The sequence below is a fragment of the Molossus molossus genome, unplaced genomic scaffold (genome assembly GCF_014108415.1).
Source record: "Molossus molossus isolate mMolMol1 unplaced genomic scaffold, mMolMol1.p scaffold_m16_p_5, whole genome shotgun sequence".
Lineage (NCBI taxonomy): Eukaryota > Metazoa > Chordata > Mammalia > Chiroptera > Molossidae > Molossus > Molossus molossus.
In genome coordinates this window covers 65,821,705-65,846,207 of record NW_023425388.1, presented here as the reverse complement: position 1 = coordinate 65,846,207, position 24,503 = coordinate 65,821,705, and the positions used below count along the sequence as shown (strand labels likewise).

General features: G+C 43.6%; 1 protein-coding gene across 1 annotated transcript in view; it reads right to left on the bottom strand.

The window, feature by feature from the left end:
• The window catches only part of FSTL1 (follistatin like 1), a 56,114-nt gene extending 53,559 nt beyond the window's left edge, over positions 1 to 2,555 (bottom strand). Inside the window, exons 1-2 of the mRNA XM_036243837.1 lie at positions 2,469 to 2,555; positions 2,253 to 2,309 (exon numbers count right to left, since the gene is read on the bottom strand). Coding sequence (XP_036099730.1) covers positions 2,253 to 2,309; positions 2,469 to 2,471 — 60 coding nt within the window. The 5' untranslated portion in view covers positions 2,472 to 2,555. The remainder of the gene's footprint in view (positions 1 to 2,252; positions 2,310 to 2,468) is intronic.
• Positions 2,556 to 24,503: the final 21,948 nt, after the last annotated feature.

The following is a 24,503-nucleotide window of genomic DNA, read 5'->3' as shown; positions in this document are numbered from 1 at the left end:
AAACCCAAATTGTTAGAGTTAGTTTGCCTTTTTACTAATAATTAAAGGTATATTATTTAAACATGGATTTAAAAATTGCTGAAAGTTACTAAGGCCAGACACCAAGAGATTGGATTGAGTAAAAGATAATCCTAGATCATGCCTACTCCTCACTCCTCACACACCCTGAGTTCACAGCTTCCTTTGGGCACCAACTCCCTCAGTTTTCATTATCTCAGCACTTCTTGATTTCACCTTATTCCCCATAGATTTTGCCTGGGAATTCTGTGAGAGTACTCTCTGCTCTTCTACCTGAAGCAGGAAATTGGCTGGTGGAACCTCCTATGAGAACTAAGCTTTTCCCAGCAATACACTGTGGGGAGGGGGTACAACGCAGGCCACCTAGAATAGATCCTGGACCTCGGGCCACACAGCCCTGTGGAAAGAGAACCCACAGTCTCCTCACACCTCATATTAGCATTCCAGTTCACAGAGCGATTTCACACACTGGCTGGCAATTCCTAAGCCTGCCATAAAACCAACCGGGATCCACCTCATCCATCAGAGGGCTGCAGCTGCCTTTTGAGGGCCATTGCAAGGGTGTTCCTTAGCCAGGACTAAGTCAGCCAGTAAAGAGGGATCTTCCCTCAAATTCAAACCCTGAAAAACAATGCATAAGAAGCTGACTTGGGATTCAAGATGGGTTCCAAAGGTGGAGAGAGCTGGTTTCAGATCCTTCTTCAGAACTAACTAACTAACTAACTAACTAACTAACTAACTAACGGTGTGACCTTGGGCAGGTTACCTAATCTCCCAAAACCTGTTTCTTCCTCTGTAAAATAGGGATAACAAAATGGACCTTACCAGATTGGAGAAGCTTTACAAGAAATGATGGCATGCAACCCAATGTCTGCTGTACAATAAGTACTCAGCGGTTGTGAGGTCCTTGTATAGGGTAATGGTTAAGAGCATAGGGTGTGATGCTAGACTGTTTGGGTCCAAATCCAACCCCTACAGTCTTAAAGCACCAGATAAATTATGTAACCTCTATGACTCAGTTTCCTTATCATTAAAATGGAGTTTTATTACAACACAAAGTAGTCAATAAGTATTAGCTATTTTTTATTTCATTGTAAAAACAGCCTGTGTTTTCAGCTCAACCAACACTGTAAGAGTGATTTACATGAGAGTTCAACATAACGTGTATTATTTGAAATCGTGAAGACCTTGCATGCTTTTATGATTTTTCTGGGCAGAGTCCAGCAGTGGTGCTAAGGGTGGGGCTAAACTGTAATATGAAGAAAAAAAATTCAAAGAGGGAGAATAACCACCCACCAGGGAGCTATTTCTTTTGTAATGTACATTCCATTTCTTCTCCCTCATGCTTTTTAATTCCTTCCACATTTCCTGCCATAATTATCAAATGTTTGGTTTCTGACCTCACTTTTCTGGAGACTAGAGCCCAGGGAATTTAGAATTGTTTATTTTCTGTCCATAAACCTTTGAGTTAATGGAAGGGCTGGTGAGTGAAGGGTTTGTTGGTCTGTTTGTAGTGTCTCAGGAAGGTCATTGGAGTTGAAAAGAAAAACATTACCAAAAAAGTGCTGAAATACTTTTGACTGGAAAAGCGGAGCCCTCCAGGAGCTGAGCAGTGGATGGCTCACACTTGGCAGCAACGCCAGTTCAAGGGAAAATTTGAGATTTTAAAGGCCGTTATAAGGTCCTGACAATAATACAAACTCCGAGGACACTTTACAAAGGAAGAAAAAAAAAATCAGAGAATTATAACCTTACTTTATAAAAGAGAAAAAAAAAAGTCTTCCCTAAAAGAAGAATCTCTTGGGATTTGTGGGGGGTTTTGTTACCACCGCCACCCCCCACCCCGCCCCGGGAGACAAACTCGAAAGGAAAAAATCCCCAATTCTTCTCAATTTCCTCTTAAATGAAGGAAAGAACTCAAGGCGCCTTTTTGAACTCGGCTGCTGCTCTGTCGCCGCCTCCGTCCCAAACGGCCCATCTCTTCCTCTCTCCCCCTCCCCACTCTCCCTCCATATTAGCCTCGGTGGGGCTCCCGCTCGCGGCCCGAACTTCTTTTCCCGATTTTGAGGCTAAGTTTCGTACGTTGCATTCCCGGTCCGAGCGCCCCTCTCCCCACCTCGGGAAACTCCCAGTCCCACCCGGGGAGAGCATCCCCAGGACGCCCCGCCGCCGCCCCGCACGCAGACCCAGTGGCCCCGGAGCCCCAGTTTGGAGCCCCTCAGCCTCTCACCTACCTCGGCGTGGACCCAGGCGACCGCCACCAGCGCGAGAGCGAGCCAGCGTGTCCACATCTGCGGAAGAGACAAGAGCTAGACTGAAGGCACTGGGCCGCGCGCGGACCTCGGAAACTTCCTGGGGTCCCGCAGGCTCGCCCCCTCCGCCCAGCCCCCTCGGCAGCCCCGCGGGGCTCGGCCACCGCGCTCCGCCCCGCGCCGCGCACCGGCTCTCACCATGGTCCGTCCCGGTCTCCGGAGGGCGCGGGGCTGGGCGGCTGCAGCAGCTCTAAGGTGGGAGCTTAGCCGATCGCCAGCCTCGAAGGAAATCCGACCTGCGCTCGCCGCCCCTTAAGACCCCTCCTTCCCCGGCTGCCTGCCCCCCAGCTCCTCCCCATTCTCCTCCCCTTCTGCAGCAGCGGCCCCCGCGGCTCCCGGCTCTGCTCACTCCTCCCCGCCCCTGGCTCCGGGGAGCCCGCGTGCGTCCTGGCGCCGCCGGATCCCGCTACCTGCCCGGCCCCGGACAGAGGCAGAGAGGAGGTGTCCCGGGGGACACCGCAACGAAAGCGGAGGGTGTGTGTGGCGAAACCCCACACCCGGAGGGGTCCTGGCTTGCGGCAGCTCGAGCGGGCTGCGGGCCCGGGCTGCGGACGCGGGCTGCGGCGGTGCCCAGGTGGGCGGTGCTGCTGGGGGGCCCCGGCCCGGAGTGGGGTGGGAACCTGAAGGGAAAGGCGCCCTGCAGATTAGCGAGCCGCAGCCGCCCTCCGCGGGTGACAGAAAGAGAACTGGAGGTGCCCAGGGACACCCACAGTCCAGGGGTCACTGCAGCCGCGGCTCGAGGAAGTGGGCGCAGGGCCCAGAAGATGGGCCAGACTGGGGCTGGTTGCTTTGAGTTCAACTGTGGATTTCCTGGGGAAAAGGTGGCAGCAGCCCTGCTCTGCTGGAAACGTCCTAACCCCGACGCTTACTAGCAGCCTCGCCCGGTCAGTCCTTTCCTCCCGCCCAGGAGCTGTGCCCCCCTTCTTCTGCCCACCCATCATTTGTCCCTGCTCCTGTTCCTGTCATCCCAGGTACCCTCCATGTTCCTGTTTTCCATCTCCACCAGCTTCTTCCCAGCAGCCTTCAAATGTGCGCTGCCTCTTTGTACTGACTCCCCCAAACTACCAGCTATGGCCTCTTTCTTATCTCGCCTCCAGTGTCTCTGATGCGTAGAACAAATTCACTTGGCACCTTAGATTTGACATGCCCTAAGCTGAGCCCCACTTCCCACCAGCCCCAAGGCCTGCTCATCTGCCCTTTTCAGAGTAGTGCCAGGAACACTGTTTTCCACTTCCCAGACCTGGGTTGTCACCATATCCTGGCAGGTTTCCCCTTGACAGCTCCTGTGCATCCCTTCGCCTTCATTCACATTTCCACTTCCCTAGGCCAGACCTTCATCTGCCCTCACTGCGGAAATTCTGGAAACCACCTCTTTGCCATCCAGCTCCAGGCTCTCTTCCACTGGTCTCCACTGCAGCTCTGCCATATTCTCACTACCTGATTTAAACACTGTCTTTCTCCTGCATTTCCCCTGCTTGGAAACGTTTAACACTCTTCTTCCCACATAAATCCTAACTCTACCTTTGTAGTAAGTCTTCTATTACTGGGACCACCCATCCTTCTAACCTTACTTCAGCTTCTTACCATATTCCCTATGCTCAGATCAGGCCAGTCTTCTCATTGTCCTCTGAACCAGTCACGTTCACTCTGCTATCATGGTTTGCTTAATGCCTAATGTTGTGGTTTTAGGGGATTCAAATAACACCCATATTCTGCATGCATGTTCACATGCCATTGGAATAACCACCGGAGTCAAACTGTTGGAGAGCAAAACTTCAGCTTTGTCCCTGGCAAAAGCTGGAATGGTGGCCATGGCTTCAGATTTACAGGGACAATGGACCTGCTCATACTTCACCCCAGAATTAAATAAAGTAAAACATGTTGAATGTCTCCCTCAGTACCTGGCTGCCACACACAGATTTGGAAAATCTGCTTGTGTAAAATTGGGGAGCTGGAGCTGCCCCTCATGGCAATATGGAGAGGGTTAGAGGTACAGAAGGACCCCTCTTGTGAAAATCTGCTTGTGTAAAACTGTGGTGCTAAGTTTCTGGAAAAAGCAGAAAACACACGCTTCCTAGGGCAGGTCTGTTCCCCAAACTTAAGGGGGTTAGAGTGACACATGATTTCCAGCTCACCATCAGATAACTCGCTCCTGCTTCCTTGATGGAAATAGGAGAAATGGGAATAGCTGTCTCCCACCAGCTACTCCATCCCAGTCTCTCTGCCAGGACTGAAGTGAACTGTGATGCACAGGTTTTGCTTCTGCTCTCTAATAATCTACAATACTCATCATCACTTACAAATGTACTGTACCCCCCTGAGTCTGGTATGCTCTTTTCTCTCTTCCTCTTTCTGTCTATTCAAATTCTGTCTTTTTTTTCTTTATTGATTTTAGAGAGAGAAGAAGGGAGAGGGAGAGGGAGATAGAAACATTGATGAGAGAGAACATCAATTGGCTGCCTCCTGCTTGCCCCTCACTGGGGATCAAGCCTGCAACGGGGCATTGCCCTGATGGGGAATTGAATCGGTGACCTCTTGTTTCATGGGATGAAGCTCAACCAACTGAGCCATACCAGCTGGACCAAAGAAATCTGGCTTTTAATTCTGTCACTACCATTTATGTAGCTAGCTGTGCGATCTACATCTAATTATTTAGACTCTGAAACTTTAAGCAGAGATAATGCCTTGCAGTGGACTGTGAAATTTAAGTATGGTATATTATAGAAAGTATCTGGTGAGTAGTAGACCTCCATACATGGAGGCCATTACTATTTCATAGATCTGCTTTGCAAATGAATTCAGTTGGCACCATGTGCCACATACTAAAGAGCCATTCAACATGTCTTATTTATTTAATTATCATAACAAACTAAAAGGTATATATATTTTTAAAACCTCACCTGAGAATATTTTTCCATTTATCTTCAGATAGAGTGGCAGGGAGAGAGAGAGAAACATCGATGTGAAAGAGACACATCAACTGGTTACCTCCTGCATGACCCCGACCAGGGCTCGGGACCGAATGGCAACTGAGGTACGGGCCAAGGCTCTTTGGTCTGCAGGCCAATGCTCTAACTGCTGAGCCAAACCGGCTGGGGCAAAAGGGTGTTTTTTTTATTGTTTTCATTTTCCAGGTAAAGAAACTGAACCTTGGAAAAATGTGGGTACTTTTCCAAGGTTAACAGTTGGTTATACAGCCTTACAGCTTGGCATTTATTGGATACTGTTATAGTACAACCTTGAACACTGTCCACGTAGTTGTTCTTGATTCTCCAGCTAGATTTTAAGTTGCTTAGGGCATAAACAATGTTTTTTATATCTTTATTCTCTCTACATTTGGGACACAATTGGTGGATTTGACCATAACAAAATTAAAGATTGCTGCTCAATCAAGGACACTATAGGAAAAAAATGATAGATTAGAAAACAATCAATATCTAAAACTAACAAGGAACTTGTAACTATATTATACATACATGTTACCCTTGCAAATCAATAAGAAAAAGATAGAAAACCCAACAGAAAAATGGGCAAAACATATGAACAGGCAGTTCCCCAAAAAGCCACCCCAAATGGTAGCACATAAAGAAAAGATATTCAAAGTCACTAGTATTATTTAAACTACCAGTTTACAAAAACTCTATGAAATCAATATTATTTTATTCCTATTTTTTACAGATAAGAAAACTAAAACATGAAGATTTTTAGTAATTTGTCTAAGATTGCACAGTAAGTAGTAAATATCACTTTACATTCATCACAGTGGCAAAAATTAGACCATTGCATAATGCCAAATGTTAGTATGTAAGTAGCAGAGTGTTTCTGGTGTACTGTAGAGATTTAGAGCATTAGTTTAGGAGCCAGAGCCTTGATTCAAATGTGCCTTGGTAGTAAATCTTGGCTTTACTACTTACCATGTAACCTTGGGTACTTTATTTAAGCTCTTTGTGTTTCAGTTTTCTTGATTGTAAGATGGGGATAATAACAGTACTGATTCCATAGCATTATTGGGCAGGTTAAATGTGTTAATATATGTAAGTTACTTAGAACAGTGCCTGATAGATAAGCTTATAATTAATGTGTGCTAGTAAGGAAATAATTGTGTGCTATAGAGTATGGTTAACTTAACTCTACAATAAATAAAAACAGAACAACAATAACATGAAACAAGTTGCATGAGGGAGTTGACAGTTATATCAGTGAGGACTTTTTTGGTTGTAGGTGAAAAAGAAGCTAATGTAAATAAATGCATTGTGGAATTTATTGGTCCTTATAGCCAAAAGATCCATGGGTTGGTCTAGCTTCAGGAAAGACTGCATCCAGGAGCTCAAACAAGGTAACCAAGAATCCAATTTCATGCCATCTCTTGCCTTTATCTTCAGCAATCTTATTTCATTCCTGGGTTCCACACAGTAGCTCCTGGGAATTCCAGCCCATGCTCCCTGGGTGACAGACTGGCTACAGTGATGCCTCATCATGCCCTTGGATTAACCATCTTGGTGAGGGAGAGAGCCTCTTTCCAGAGCTGCTACATAAGTCCCAGAATTCACTTTTTTAAAAGCCTAAATTGAGTTTCTTGATGTCCTCATGCCAGTCACCGGGGGAAGAAGGAGGATGGTGTGGGAATGGGGGTGGGATGGGTTTGAGGACTCATTCAAAGAAAATCAAGCTAATGATGGTCAGGAAAAGCAGGGAATAGCTGCTGGTACTAGTCAAACAAGGTCTACTGTGTGACAGATCACCAACCTACATTCTCAAACTAGAGCTCTTCAAAGTGGGTGCAGGGTCCCAGAGGGTATGGGAAAAATAATACATGTGTTTTACTGATTTTCAACCTAAAAATAGAAGTCAACTTTGCATATATGTAGATAGACTGTGGTGCCTGTATCTGGTCCTTATGTCAGTCATGAATTACACCCCATTGCCAGGTACCATGAGGAGAGAGTGGGCGTTCTTCCCCAGAGAGGGACGGACAGCAGCCAGTTTCCTTTAACACATTGTGATATACAGAAGTGTAGCCACTTAAATGGATTACATATAATACTATCTAAGCTTGATTAAAAACATTTCAGCTATGAAAGCAAAAAATGAGGATAAAGATTTTTTTATATTAATAAGAATAGGGCAGAGCTGACATATTTCCTACTTCTGTAAAGACCTCTCTGCTGCATTAGCAAGGTAAAAACAATGACTCAATCGGGGCTGAGGACAGGTCAGTCAAAAAATTCAAAGGTAACAAAAAGCTATTTGAAATAGGATTCACATTCATTATTACTAGTGATATCCTCATCCCAAATATGCTTTGAGGTATCAGTTAAAAATACTTAGGATTAGCAGGGATTTTAGAAACTAGGTATACAAAACATAAAGACAAATATCTGCTTTTTCTTTTCTTTCATTCTGGTGATAGTTGAAGATGTGCAATAGTCACTTCAGTACTTTAGAAAAATTCACTCAATTTAGATTAAATGTTTAGAGACTTTCTTTTAGATTTCTTACTTAATGGCAAAAGACATACCTTTAGGGGGAACAATTATCTTCCTGCCATAATCAGGAATAGTAGAAGTAGTACATGGGAAATGGGATGTCAAGCTAAAATGCATTCTTTGGTCAGCATACACCACTGAAATTGGCGAACAATTATATATATATATATATATATATATATATATATATATATATATGAAAATTATCAGGAAAAACAAGTATTAGAGTAAAGTACACCGTGGTGATTGGCTATATAGGGAATGAAAATAAAGGTGTTTCAAATGTTTCTTCACTTACATTGGCTGGATTCTGTTTCAACAATGACATAAACAACCGTTAGCAACTGAGGAAAGCTATACTGGAAAAGATACATTCTTAATGATCAATTAGTTCTTGAAAGAAATATATTCTGGAAGAATTGTGTGAGTGAAGCCACAGAGGAATGGCTGCTCTGAATGGAGCAGAAGGATTCAGGATGAGGTCCCACAACCACCCTGCATGTGGGGTCCTTGGCTGCACCATTCACAGCTGAGCTGCTGCAGCAGACACCAAGGCCAGAGCTGCACAGGGTATTACAGAAAGTCACTGACATGGTTAATTTTGCAAGTTACCATATAGCAGAATATTTGTAATACTTGGTAATGATATGGGAAGCGACTGAATATTTTAAACCACATTGAGGCTCACAGATGATCTTAGGACAGAGGCCATTGATGTCAAACTTGACAATACAAATGTTTGTTTGACATAAAGATGGCTGTCCAAATTTGTTGTCTTTTTATGTGATAACAAGTAGAATGCTACCTATCAGTTAAAGAAATCCACACACAATCTACCACTTCAAGGAAAATTTGTGATGCTAGTAATGAATGAGAAAGTAATTGCTTTTAAAAACATGCGCTATGGTGCTGGCCAGTGTAGCTCAGTTAGTTGGTTGTCGTCCCATGCACCAAGTTCAATTCCTAGTCAGAGCACATACCCAGGTTGTGGGTTCAATCCCTGGTTGGGGTCCTGGGTTCGGTTTCCGCTAAGGGCATGTACTTTGGTTGCGGTTTGTCCCTGGGCCTGGTTGGGGTCCTGTGGGTGGCAACCAGTCGATGTGTCTCTCTCACATCAGTGTTTCTCTCTCTCTCTCTCTTCCCCCCTCTCTCCCTCCTGCTCCATCTGAAGATAAATGCAAAAATGTCCTCAGGTAAGGATTAAAAACAAAACAAAACAAAACATGTACTATGGAGAAAATATTTTGAAATTGGATATTTGGAAATGTTCCTCTTTAGTGATTTTGTTGTCCAAAACAATAAAGGTGGCACACATAAAAACTCTCAGACGTACATGTTTTTAAAACATCAGCAAAATTTACTAGCTTGTTTAAAAATCTTCCAATCAAGAGTTCTAGTGGTTTATTTATTCATTAGTGAAAAATATGAAAATGCAACGACTTTCAATTAATGTGAAGAACAAATTATTTCTAAGCAGATGGAAATTTACTAGCCAAATTTTGACCAAAACTTTTGCATCATTTGCTCGTAGGACTGAAACATGAGTGCTGTAATTTTGTGAGCGAGTCAAAGATGCACATCTTCCATCTAGATCTATGTGTGTTTGGAGTACATTTGTCTGCTAGGGACATCCAGTGATAGAATACCGCAGACTGGGTGGGTTGTACACCAGCAATTTATTTTCTCATAGTTTTGGAAGCTGGAAGTCCAAGATCAAAGTGCTGGCAGGGTTGGTTTCTGGTGAGGTCTCTCCCCTCAGCTTGCACGTGGCCACCTCCTCTCTGTCCTCACACAGCCTTTTCTCTGTGTGTGCGCATCTCTGTGTCTCTTTCTCTTCTTATAGCAATGCAAGTCCAGTCCAATTAAAACTCCATCCTTCTGACCTTATTTACTTCCTTAAGAGCCCTATTTCCAAATATAGTCACATTGGGGGTTAGGGTTTCAACATGAATTTGGGGGTCACATAAGTCAGTATACAACAGTGAGTTATTTTTATTTTACTTTTTTACTTCTGACAGTCATAAAACCAAATATCAAGATAAACTGGACTTAGATCTTCAACTCTCCCTTTCACAAAATGTTAAGCAAATATTTTCTAAATGAAATTAAAAAATCATTCTCATTAATTTTATTATTGTTCCAGTGAGAGTAAATTGTTTTTTAATCATTAATAAATACAATGAAGTGTTTTAAAAATGTTGCTTATTTTATCTTTAACTCATCTTGTTACTTTATATTTTGTATATGTCTTATAATGTACATAATATATTAGCCCACTGTTATTGGTGAGGTGTATCACCATCAAGTTTGAAGCCCATCACTGCAGAAGAGCAAATCTCACACTTAGGCCAAAAGAACACTTTGAGAATTGAGTACAATATTTATTATTGTTAAACAAATTTATTGTGACATTAATCACATTCATTGTGACATTTTGTTTAATCATTGAGAGCATCAATGACAAGATGCTTTCATCAGCAACTTGGAGGAAATAAAAAGTATTTATTAAATATTCACGTGTTTCTTGACTTATACTGTATAGAGCTCCACATAATTTAAATATATGCTTATTCAGCCCTGTCTAAAGATGCTAACTCCACACAATCTCCTCGGTTAACTTCTGAAGTTTCTGTAGATTAGTCATATAAATTTTCATATTATATTCACAGAACTATGATTTATGATAATCGATGTACTTATGACAAGGTTGGCAGGCCTATTAATTTGTGTAAATAGAGGAATTTTATGTCATGAAATCCTCATGATAATCAGTGCATGTCTGTTCCTTTTGCAGTCAACATGCTTTCGCTCTGTTTCTGGTAGCCATGTCCACTTTCCCTCTGGAAGACTCCCCTCTCTTCCACTCATCGTCTGTGTGTTCTGCTTCACTCTAGAGGTAAAGCAATGATCTGGGTAAGACAATCAGTGCATTTCATCCTTCTGGCCACATGTCAGGAGTAGCCATCTGACAGAAGTCAGGCCAATTCCAAGACTTTTGGTCTACCTTATAGGGAAACTGACTCTTGCTTCCATTGGCCCAGGTACAAGATAATGTGAGTCTGAAGATGCAGGGGGCACCTCCCGAGGCCTGAGATACTGTCAACTCTACAGAGTCAAGAGGTGGAGCCCAATAATATCATCAGAACCTCAATCTGAGCTGAATCTGATTAGCCCCAGACTTTTTAGCTTTGTTGCCTGCTTGTTTTTGCTCAAACCTCTTAGGTTGGTTTTTTTTGTCACAATTAAAAAAAATCCAACTGATTATTAGGCCATCAATATAATTCCAGAGTGTTGAAAACAATAAAATAGTTAGCATAAATAAATGCAATTGCTCTTTAAGCCTAATATTTGTAAGAGCTCTGAAACATCAAAGCTGGGGAAAGGAAGTGATTTTCTCAAACACTTGCCGAAGAGCAGATGTTCCATCCACTGCACCAGGCTGCCTCCCCCATTTCCCAGGCTGCTGCAGACATGGGGATGTGTGTTATTTAAAGACACCTTTAATGTAAGTGATTGAACTCAACTCATACTAGCCCAAGGCAAGAGGGAACTTATTGGCTAGTGAAGGTATGTGGAATTGAAGGAAGAACTATAGGAACCAAGGTCTCAGGAATTTGAATGGGACTATCATAAGCTAAAAAAATTGCTCCCTCCATCCCTGCCAAGATTTACTCATGTCCTAATCTCTGGCACCTGCATATATTACCTTATATGTAAAAGGATAAATATTGTCCCAGATGGCAAAGATGTGAACCAGCTAAGACTCTTGAGAGGAGGAGCTTATCTTGGGTTATCCAGGTGAGCCCTACATGCAATCTCACGCATCCTTATAAGAGAGAAGCAGAGGGATCTCAGACACAGAGGAGGAGGAGAGACACACACAGAGAGGGCAACACGAAAATGGAGGCAGAGGTTGGAGAGGGGCACCCACAAGCCAAGGAACACCGGGGAATACTGGCAGCCATCAGAGCTGGAAGAGGCAAGGAACACATCCTTCCCTGGAGATTCTGGAGGGAGCATTGCCCTGTCAACAGCTTGATTTCAGTCTTCAGAACTGGGAGAGAAGAGATTTCTGTTGTTGTAAGCCACTAAGGTTGTGATAATTTCTTATGGTAGCCTCAAAAAACAAATACAGGTCCTGGCTGGTTTTGCTCGGTGGTTAGAGCATCGGCCTGCAGACCAGAGAGTCCCCGGTTCGGTTCCCGCTAGGAGCACATACCAAAAAATAAATAAATAAATAAATACAGGACTCAATGCTGTAAGTTCTCTTTCTCTCATCAGACCTCAACTTATTCTGCAGTTATAGCGTCTCCATATGGCTGAGAAGATGGCCAGTAAAAGTTCCAGAATTGCATCCTCCCAGCTTTGAAACCCCAGCTTTTATTTTATTTATTTTCCCAACGTTCATATATCCAACCCAGGGAAGGGTTCTGGTTAATCCTCTTTATGCCATCCTCCCTCCCCACCTTGGACAAAGCATATTGCCAAGAGGGAGGTCCTGTGGTTGGCACTGTGTGGGCAATGATACCATCCCTACCGCAGAGAGCACACTGATTGATAGCTTCACAAACTACGTGGAACGAGGGAGGGGGTCTTCCCAAAGATGGGATACTGGGCAGACCAGAATAACAAATATACACTGCAAGGACCAGATTCCTGGGTCTTTCCTCCAGATGCCATGAGGACTTGCAGGGGTATGGGCAGAACAACAGACTTGTCCTGGGGACATGGGATAGTGCATATTCCTTTCTCCAATCCAGATGTGGGAGTGAACAACTGCCTTTGCAATTGATGTGGAGACTAGAAAGGCTGCATGTTTGATCAAAATGATGGGCTCACCTTCCTATAGGTTCCAGTCTGAGTGGGACTGGTCTAGACTGGATGAGATAGTGGCATCAAAGGCTCCATGATGTTGATTGGCAGCATCAGATTATTGATAGGTTGGGGCTCCCTTGCGAAGACCCCTGGGGATAGAGGGTTTCACGGCCAGAGCCAAGTCTGAAGAGAGCCTTTCTTTACTCTGTGGCTATTTTATCTCCCCTTTTCCCCTCTCCTGTTTTAGTTTCCTTCCCTCCAGTTCCCTTCCTTTGTCTTCTTTCTCTCTTCTTCTCTCCAGACTCTCATCCTTGGGAGAAGCAGCAGGATGATAATGAACGAGCTATGGGCTTTGTAGAAAACAGGTGATGCTTTTTCCCCCACTGAAAAGAAAATGCCTTCCCTTGCCTAGTTTTGGTGGAACACTGTTATCAGCATAATCACTGACATTTATCATAAACCTCACTGAAGGAGATTCTCCCAGAGCCCAGGCTACTCCCCTGGAGTGAACCAGGCACTTTTGAGCAATGGCGGGGCTTCCTTCAGTCCCTCAGGTATTATTTTTAATGCACCAGCAAAACTTAAAAATAGAAGTGAATAAATGCAGCTGGTTAAAGCAACGGACCTGCTCATGAAGGTCATGCAGTGGAAGAAGTTGGCTCATTAAGAATGTGTGAACGTGGCAGGAAATGCTCATTTTTACTGGCTTTTCACAGTAAATAGAAATGCTGCCTGCTGGATACCACTCAGAGTGAGCCTGCCAGAGATGCTGCCCGAATGCCCCCTCCAGCTGGGTCTGCCCCTTGATGTCTCCTCTTTGCCCTCATTAAATTTTTAGTTGCTTATGGCTACTTCCAAAGAAAGCTGACTCTTTCAAGTTATTGCTTTAAATAGCTGTAATGGATGTATGAGGGAGGAAGTTGTAATATCTCTACAAGGAAAAGACTTACAGTTTCTTCTTCTCCTTCTTCTTCTTCTTTTCTTTTCTTTTTTTATCCTTTATTGATTTTAGAGAGAGAGGAAGGGGGAGGGAGAGAGAGATAGAAACATCGAAGAGAGAGAACATCAATTGGCTGCCTCCTGGTCGCCCCCCTCCAATGGGGATTGGGCCCACAACCTGGGCATGTGCCCTGACTGGGAATCAAACCGGCGACCTCTTGGTGCATGGGTCGATGCTCAACCACTGAGTCACAACAGCCAAGCGAGACTTACAGTTTCTTTTTTTTAATGTGAGGAAATGGTGCTACTCCACTACAAATTTTCATTCATAGGGACCTGATTGACTGCGTTGGGGGTCTTGAAGACCACCTCCAGGTTCCACAATTTGCTAGGGGGATTCACAGGACTGGGCATACAGCTGAGCTCACGACAATGATTTATTACAGTGAGAGGATACAAAGCAAAATCAGCAAAGGAAAAGGCGTACGGGGCAACGACCAGAGGAAACCAGGCATAAGCTTCCAAAAGTCACACAGGATGCACTTGGTCCTTCCAACCACAAATTGGGACAGGTGTGAAATGTCCACTAGGGTAGCTCATCAGAGACTCTGCCTAGGGTTTTGGTTGGGGGCTGGTCCTGTAGACACTCTCTGCCTGCCTAGTACACATCAGAAGTTCAGACTCTTAGAAGGAAAGTAAGTGTTCAGTATAAGCCATTCTGTTTGCACAGTGAACCACTCAACGTTTCTGGAAGTGGGGGGGAGCTCTCCTGGAATCCAAGTGCCCTGATGCCAGCTATGGTTCAAGCTCGCGATCAGGCTTTCTGAGGATAGCTGTCTCCGGCTTGCTATGTTAATTTGTTAATCTCTGCCGTTTACCAGTGGCCATGGCATTTCCTGCACTAAGGAAAACTTGAAGTTATAAAACAGAACTTAGTAAATATAAATTGGGAGATTCACCATGAAGTCACAAATGCTTGTCATGCCCCCAGCTTTCTTTCAGAGGGTACTTAATGCTGTGTGTCTATCCTGCTATCCTGGCTGTTAATCCTGGAACAAAAAACTAAGAGGCATGGTTGGACATGATTGAGACCAAGATTAACAGCCAGGATAGCAGGCCATTTTTAAAGTTTTTCTTAAGCCTACTTATTTTTATTTTGTTTGTTTTGAGGAATTGGAATGTGTTCTGAAACTTCTGTTTTGCAGTGTAAGGTGCTACTTTCTGTTATTGACCTAAACTATGTTCTTTCAAATTTCCTCAGATGTCCTTTAGTACAACCATTCTCATTTTCATTGCCCAATCGCTTTGTAAAGGGAATATTTACCCCACTGGGCTCCTTCGGGCTACTTAGAGAAGACAAACCCCTAACAGCGCCAGGAAAGAGAGTGATAATCTCCGGTGACATAACTCTGGGGTCCTGGCACACACAGCTCCAGGCAGGAGGAACCCAGGATGGTCTGGAGCAAGGGCTCCCTTAATGAGGCTGCCAGCAGGGGCTGTGGTGTTGATAACAGCCTCTAAGGATTTCAGCCCCAGGATCTTCAAACCAGACTTGAACAGTGAGCAGAAACCGCCTGAAGGGTTCAGTGCACCCCAAGCAGGCTCAGAGGCAGGAGTATAATGTATTTATCAACTTGTCTGTGGATTAAATATATCACAAGAGTCTAGATTTTGGAACTCTGCAAGGATGAGGGTAATCAGAATGTAATCAGAAGAGTAATCCATGGGTATTGCTTGGCCCAGGATGTCCTTGTGCAAGGCCCCTCAGAACACGCAGTTAGTATTGGGGGACACACCATTTGCCATCTGGCTAAGCACCTGAGACTCCTATTGACATGTTGGCTAAAGCAGGATGGAGATTAGAAAGGATGGTTTCATTTCAACACCATCACCTTCTTAAGGAAAGGATAACCTCTCTTTATCTGGCATGTGACCTTTTAGTAGAACTTGAAGTATTGGGGACTGTTCAGAGATAGTGCTAAATGGCACTAGAATACTTACTCTGGGATGATTGTTCCCTAGTGAGCTTCCTGAAGTAAAAGTGATAAGGGTTTATCTGGTTTTAGTATTGGGATCATTTCCGTCCTTTGTTATTTAAAATGGGCTTGGAATTTTCTTTCTCTATGGGGGTGGGGAAAAGGAATAGCTTCCATAAGCATTCAGGGTTTGGTTATGCTTAGAATACAGGGTAGGGTGGTGAAGACTACAGGTTCTGAAATATTAGAGTCCTACAAGTTAGCTGCTTGGGCCACTTAATCCTTTGCTCCTTCCTTTCTTCTTTAAATGTGAATAACAGTAATATCACACAGGGTTTTTATGAGGATGAGACTGGATAATGTATGTAAAACACTTAGCACTAAGTGACACTCAATTACTGCTAGCTATTGGTTTAACCATTTTATTTTTTCACAGGTACTGATTGCTTTATTCCTGAACCTTCTAGGGTCAGAATTCCATCACCAGAAGCGGTCCAGAGCAGAATATTTTACAGACATTTAGCAAGGGTAGATTTACTGTCCACTGCAGACCTCTGGCTTTCAATTTTGTGGTTTCCACTACTCTTAGACAGCCTCAAGGGTCCATGGCATGGTATGTTTTGCTTTTATATATCTCATCTTAATCTAAAAGAGATAAAAGTAGTCAGGATGCAGGAGAATCATTTTGGGTACCCACCCAGCCATGTCCTTCTCTTAGAACTTTCCCTCTCCCTACCCAGCCCCCCAGAGAGATGGACCTCAATGCTGGCATTGTGCCTCATGACCCCTCACCACAGCTAATTGAACACTTGACAGTAAGAGCCAATTCAGGGTTTGAGTCAATCCAATTTTCAAGACATACATGAAGAAACTGGGGATCACATCTCATAATAGCTACAACTTATTTTCAAATGGTTCAGAAATAAAAGTGTCTATAATACACACACACACACACAGAGCAAACATCAGAGTCATAACAATTGGTACATCTAACTAAAGGGTATACAAGTGTTTGTTGTACTATTCTTTCCATTCTTCTTTGGTTTAAAAATTTCAAAGTTGTAAAGGGTTTTAATGGAAAATAAAAACCTCCTTTAAAAAGATTAAACAAAAGAATATTCCTTGAGTTAGAAGTTAGCTTCAGTGCCTCTGGTCGTCTCTTCTAGGCCGTGAGCTGAGAAACTGCACGTTAATCGGAGGAGCCAAGCACACGGAGGAGAAGCTGTATTTCAGGGAGGGACTAGAGGAACAGGTGCAGACACACGCGAGGGGAGAGAGCCTGACATCCCTGGGAAGTAGGGAATGTAGACTGTATTCCTGACCTCCTAGTTCTGGTTCCAGAGGCCTGGTTCTGGTCCAAGGCCTGGGTCTTCTTGATGTAGGGTATGTGGTGAAACAGCTACAATCCATAAAAGCTACAGGGACTGTTAACGAGGAAGTACGACCACCCCACACCAGATTTGTAGCTTAAAACTGGCAGAAACTCGATATTTTCTTGACTTTTACAAAACACTTTAAGTTAAAGAAACTATCTCGCCCTGGCCGGTTTGGTTCAGCGGTTAGAGCGTTGGCCTGCGGTCCTGAGAGACCCGGGTTCGGTTCCCGCTAAGGGCACGTACCTCAGTTGCAGTTTGTCCCCGGCCCTGGTAGGTTGTGCGGGTGGCAGCCACTCGGTGTGTTCCTTTCACATCGATGTTTCTCTCTCTCTCTGTTCCTCTCTCTCCCTCCCACTCTACCTGAACAAAAAATGGAAAAGTGTCCTCGGGTGAGGATTAAAAAAAAAAAGAAACTATCTCAATCAACAAATTTGCCCAGCCACCAATTCCCCATTTTCCAACAACAAAACTAGGGCTGATATTCTAGAACATCGTAGTACAGCCATACTAGTTCCTAAAATACTGAAATAGGATCATATCAATTGTCAATAGTCACAATCCGACTTCCTCCCACCCTTGTCCCTGAGTGTCCCCCATTGCCCTAGCTTCTGACTTGCTACCCAGAATCCAGCAAAGGTGAATGCCTAGCACAGCTGGAGGCCTCCAGGAGCCATCGCCAAGGCTCCCATAGTGATTGATTCAATGTTCCGTTGGTTGTTAATATTTTGCAGCTAAATTTTTATGTGTTAATCTAATTTCCTTTATACTTGGCCTTAAATTCAAACCGAAGAATCAAGAATACACAGCTTTTGGATGAATGTGTGTGTAATATTTTACAAGCATTCACTCACATAGAAGTACACTTCTACCACAAATGCATTTCAAACCACACATAAAATTGAAGTGCCTCCAGTTTGTCAGTCCTGAGAAGTTTCTGAGTTGTAGTTGAACCCAGGACAGCGACAGGTGGACTTCCAGGAACAATAACAGGTGTGATGGGTAGAATTTCCGTTGGGATTAACCCAACTCCAGGGATTACGCGTGCTAATAAGTAGCAAAGCTAATAGCCGTATTTGTCCTTATTGTGAGACCTATAGGAAAAACAGGCTTTTAAAGAAAGATAACACAAGATAGAGATAGCTTTAGAATAAAACTTAAAAAAAAAAAAACCCAAAAAACAAAAAAACACCTGGCAGAGACCAGATCAATCCAACATGGAGACTAATTCCACCCAACAGTAACCCCTAGCCTCACTATATGCTCATTGTAATATATTAGCATGCTGGACCACACACCTTGAACCCCCATGACTGAAAAAGGAAAGCCCATATAAGAACACAAAATGGCCCAAGGAACTCCTTGGAGAAAGCTCCACCCCTCTTCTAAGAAGATCCTGAATATTCCTCGCTGTTAGTGAAAACTCTACTCCCTGTTGAAATGAGCCTCAAATAAAAGAAGGAAATCCTGCTAAGGGGTGCTGCTCTGTCTGTGGAATAGCCCACTCTCCGTCTCACTGCTTCACTAATAAACTCGCTTTTCCTGTGAACTCTATGCTTACTCATGCTGGAATTCTTTGTTTCACGAATCTAAGAACCCACTGTGGGTTGTGAACCCTTAGGTCCCCAGACCCCAGAACGTCCGCATCATTCGTTCTGCCTCTGCGGTCCATGAGATACCCTGGTATCCTTCCAATAAATTTTTAAAATTGGCTTATGATAGCTTGAGTGGTTCTGGTCCTTGTGAACAAGTGGGCTCTCTGACCAAGCCCCCTGGTGGGCTTGTGGTAGCAGGTGCACTGAGGCATGTGAGGGACCCTTTGAGTTGGTGAGTGAATGAGGGGCTCAGGTAGAGAGTGTGCCTTGCAGACTGCTAGCATCTGCATCTCCATGGAGTGTGCAGGACGGGGAATACAAGTATTAACTGGAAGTGTAACTTCCCATTATACTTTATAGCTTTTGGGGGAAGATAAATCATATGTGTAGTGGGAACATATTCTTCAGGACACAAACTCAGGAGTGGAGTGGGGCTTGGGGAGTAACATTCTTTCCTTTTCTGTGCTGAGCTAAAGTCCTATCTGCAGCCTCTTTCTACCTGGTAGCAGAGTCTGAGTTTGCTCACTGGGTTCACTGTTTTCCCTGGGGTAGTAATTTGGGGAGAACGGGCTATAATCCTGGGTCATCACCATTAATGCACACCTGGCATCTCCAAAGATGCCCCCCTCTGATTCTCCCCACCCTCACTGTGGGGTGTCTCCTGGCTCACCTGCTCGTGGGGTCCAGACCTGCTGCCTGGGTCCACAGGAACTGTCTGAGGCAGCCTCTGGCCTCTCAGCCCACACCCTCTCTAGGGCCAGACCATTCAACTGGCCCCTGCTCCACAGGGGTAGAGTCTTACCACTCCCTGGACTCAGATCTCCCCAACAGATTCCGAGAGTTGTGTTTACCTTCCTCCCTAGTTTGTGGAAGGGCACAGGGTCTTTCTCAAGTCACCTAGGTGATGTCTCTCTCTTCCCTCCTGTGCAACCCTGGGATGGAGTACTGGATCATAGACCCCCTGAAATTCTTCTCAGTCTACTGTTTATAGCACATTTTCTTTTAAAACATAGTGTTTTATTTTTACTAGAGTAGCTGCACAGAAATGGCATATTATATTGTTTTCTTTAATTTCAAAATAACTAGAACTAACGAACACTTTCTATGTTGATCTTTTAGAAATATGGATTCCAAATTTAATATATAATCTGGCATAATTTTATGCCCTGAATCATTTTGGATATTAGATGTTGATATCTAAAGACCAAGCTTTTGGATCGCAAAATCCTTTTTTCTTGCAAAACCTATTTTGAGAACTGACTCCTCTGTTATTTGCATTTTGTTGTAACAAGCCTACCCTGAGGCAAAGACAACTTCAAGTCTAGGTCAAACAGTGACTGGTCTGGTCACAGGATATAAGAAAGTGTGGAGTGGGCAGGAGGAGAATACGTCAGGTTATATTATCTACTCTATATGCCAATGTAGCATGTATGAATTTGGGAATTTAAATAGATACCCAAGTTTTCTTGCCAATGTCAAGGTTTTCCTCTGTTGAAAGGTACAAGATTTTTTCCTTGACAAGATTCTTCTCTGTGGGACCATCTCATGGACCTGAAACTTGAGTTGGATGGGGAAACCTCAACAATCTAAACACAGCTGGGGATAGGATGTAGCAAGCAACATCTGCAAGTCACTAACACAGGTTTCATAGAATCCACACACAAAAGAATTCATCCATAGGCAAGTCCCTTAAACAAAGTCGATTTATTTTTATTTATATATTCAAACTCAGCTTTCAAGTTTCTAAGATTGGATTGGGGTTGGTAAACAATAGAAGGATCATATTTCATATTGCAAACAGCAAGAAAAGCTGTTGCTAGCATTAGATAGCAATGGAGGGGTCAGCGCAAAAACAAAAAACAGGTGCAAACGTTTGAAACTTCAAGGCTGTCTAGGGACTTGAGTGTAAAGATAACATGTCTTCAATTTTACATTTGTTCCTGTAGCCAGTACTATAACTGATCAGTGTCTTACGGGTCAGTGGAAATTCAGAGAAATCTAATCCAAGTATGATATATGGGGTTCATAGTTTAATAATATGACATAATAATACTGTGACATGATTTTATGCCCTTGGTCTTTTGGAGGCATTAGCTTTTGATAACTAAAGCTCTGTTTTTTCTTTTTACAAAATTGTTATGGGCTAAATTATGTCCCCCAAAATTCATATTCTAAAGTTCTAACCCCCTAGTACCTCCAAATGTAATTATATTTAGAGAGAGGGCCTGTGAAAAGGTGGGTGAGTTAAATTGTGGCTATAAAGGTGGACCCTAATCCACTCTCACAGGTGCTCTTATAAGAAGCGATTAGGACACACAGAGAGACCCAGGGATGTGTCCACACAGAAAAAAGACCAAGTGAGGGCACAGTAAGAAGAGGACCGCCCGGAAGCCAAGGAGAGAGGCCACAGAAGAAACCAAACCTACTAGCACCACGATCTTGTACTTCCAGCCTCTGAAATCTAGAGTCTAGACTGAGACAATAACTTTCTGTTGTTTAAGCTGCCCAGTCTGTGGTATTCTGTTATGGCAGCCCTAACAACCTAATACAAAAACTTTTGAAACTCAAACACTAAGAACCAACTTCTTTGTTATCTTCATTCTACTGCAAAAGGCCTAGCGGAGGCTTTATAATTTAGTCTGAGAGCAGTCCAGGGTTCCCCAAACTCTCCCCTCTTGGTATACAGCACGGGCAGCAGAACGAACATGAGGCTTCTGCTTCCGATCCAGGCCCTGCCACGGAGTAGATGAGCTGCAGTTTATACTCTCCTCCCTTCTCTAAGCCTCAGTTTGCTCATTTATAAAACACAGGTGAGCTATAAAAATCACGTGAGATGGCGTTCAGGTTGCATATTTCAAACACTTAGCACAGGCAGGTCACAAATATAGTGCTATTATTACTTCTACTCGCCTCAGTATGACCATAAGCCATCAATAAGAGTAAACTGTTTTGTTTTTCTCTGTTGAAGAAGGGAGGAAGTATTTTTTAAAAAAATAGATTTTTAGCTTTGTGTGGTAAGAGTCAAATGTCATGGTGGTTAAAGGGATGAGCATTAGGTATTCAGAATGCTGAACTATCCAGAACTGTTCTGCAAAGACTGTCAATAGTTGAGATTTCAGTGTAAACATTTTGTGCCCCTGAACTGTTTCAGTTCCTATTCTCCTTGTTTAGTTCTCTACTCCAAGGATCCCAGTTTTCTCATATACACTGCATGGCTTCTCAGAACCCCCCAGAACTTAAAAAAGAAAAATGTATGTTATTCTTTTCTGGTTTTCCAAAATGTCTATAATGACTATGTATTAATTTTAAACCAAGAAAAAAACAACATCATAAAATCTATACCAAGAGGTTAGGTAAGAGAAGCACATGATGGATTCAGTCATTTTGTCATTGCTGAGCTTGGTGGAAGCTGTTTAAAAGAGGGACAGTGACGGACACCAGAGTGCAAGGGTGCAGTAGTGACTGAAAGGTGAGCAAGCAAAGACACCGTGGACGGGAGTGTGAAAATGGAGCTGGATTTGGGGAAGCCCCTTTTTCAGCCTGAAGAACACAGGATGTATTTATAGGTGGAGTGAAAGTAGCTCTTGGAGAGGGAGAGGTTGTAAAAATACAGACAAAAGAGGAAGGCCTGGAGGAGGCAGGAGGGATTGGGTCTGAGACTCACACAGTGAAGAGGTTAGCCCGGATCAGGCAGGAGAGAGAAGTTAGGACCATGATAGGTAAGGTTAGAGGAAGAGAGAAGAAAAGTTGAGGGCTTCCTGTCTGATAGCCCATTTTCCTTGTGATAGATGATCTCAGGTGCTGAGATTGAGGGGGATAGGCTGGAGAAAGGGCTCAGGGAGAGTGTGTGGAGTTGTCAACACGGAGAATGAGAAAGGGCATTTAAAAGGGACAAGTGAAATCATTGCTGGTCAAGGCAGAGGGCCTGGTCAAGGTTGAGAGAAAACAGGGTTGTAGAGACGACTGTGAGTTCCCAAAGAAGAGGAGTAACGTGGTAACAGATGTATTTCAGGGGATTTTTTAAGGGCTGGCATACCAGATGGTACAGGTGAACTTGGCCAAATTTTAGAGTGACTGGTAATGAGGCCAAAGAAAGAAGGGATGGTGAGCAGAATCCTCTTGAAGGGAGATCATCTAGACGTTTATAAAGGAGATATCATCAAAGCACATTTCTCATTGGCCAGCTAGCTCCTCGTAACACAGACAATTGAGGATGCTATAGAGAGACTGGAAGCCTGGAAGAGCTTCTTGGGACTATTTGGCTTTCTGTTCCTCTTCGTGTCACCACAGAAAAGGTTTTTCACCCTGTTGATGACAACTGGTTTTGGTTTCTCTTGCAAGCCGACCTTATAGTGTCCCCTTGGAGATATCAGCCCCAGCCAGACGGCCCCCTCTCTTCAGAGATCTGAGTTCCAGTTTGGTGGGTCCCTTCTCTGAACTAAATACACCAACACTGACAGGCAGCCTCCAAGCCTGGGCCCCTGCTCAGCAGGACCTCTTCCCTGAGCTTCTGGATTCTGATAACTCTACCTCTTCCCTTTTCCTCTAGCCCTAGGATGGCAGCTGCTTCCTGCAATTCTGTCTCCTCAGTTCCCCCTTTACCTTCCAGCTCCCGATACCTGTTTAACCAGTTTCTTCAGTTAAATTCTTTTTGTAAAAAATAACTGAAGTGGTTTTTGTTTTCTCAATTAAATCCTTACTATAGAGTCTCTTTATTAGTTTGCTAATGTTGCTATAACAAATAACCCCAAACTGGATGGCTTAAACAATAAAAATGTGTTTTATAGTTCTGCAGGAGGTGGGGAGCCTGAAATCAAAGTGTCCGCAGGGTGGGTTCCTTCTGAGGGTCACGAGGGAAGGTTGTAAATGGTCTTTTTACACGGTCTTCCCTCTATGTGTATCTGTCTCCAAATTTCTCCTTTTTATAAGGACACTAGTCATATTTGAGTAGAGCCCACCCTATTGACCTCACTTGGAATTCATCACCTCTGTGAAGATCCTGTCTCCAAATAAGGTTCCAGTCTGAGGTACTGGGGGTTGGGACTTCAACATATGAAGACGGCAGGGGTAGGGAAGACACAGTCACAGTCACAGTCAATCCAGCAGTCACCTTCAGCATCATGAGCAGCAATCAGAGAAAAGGGTGGGTTTACCCGTTAGTGAGCCCACTTCTAGTTTTATGTCCTTGGGCAAGTAGCTTCATCTCTCAAAACTTCGATTTTTATACTCTGTGAAATGTATATAATAACTCTTACTTTAAAGATTAAATGAGATAATATAAAGAAATTCCAACTCTCCTCTCTTCCCTTTTTCGTTGTGTTTCCCAGGAGAAGATAGATGTGTTGCTCCTTCTCCCACTGCTCACTCAACTATTCTTACTCTGTTTCGATTTAAAAAAAGGGGGGGGGGGTGTTTGATTGCTCACCACTGGCTCTCAGGCTTGACAAGGGCTGTACTGACCACTGGAAATTCACCTCCACTGACAGCTCTCTGCAAACCCTCATTCCCACCGAAGTGGTGGCACTAGGGCTCCTACCCAGCCTCCCTTTACTCTGTCATTTTTCTGCTCCCTTTGGCACGATCAGGGTGTGCCCCTGTTAGAGACCCCACTTTCCCAAACAACTCTTGGCCAAGTTTCTGGCTGCTAACCACACCCCTGCCTCTCAGGGGAGATTGCTTTTCCACATAAGACTTTGTTTAAATATCCATGTTCCTGGAAGCCAACAAGCTGTGAGCTGCTTAAAAAGTAATGGTTACCTATGAACAGCATAGCTAAATATAGTCATGCAAAATGCAGTATTTTCAAACAGCAGAGCGTTGTTCAAACAAGAATTTGAACAGTTTTCTTCCATGTAGGGATACAAGAGACCTCAGTGAAACCTGTATTATATAATATTTAAAACAAAACAAAACACACAGAATGTTTAGAGTGTTGTGATGGTTAATTTTATGTATCAGCTTGACTGAGTCACAGGGTGCCCAGATGTTT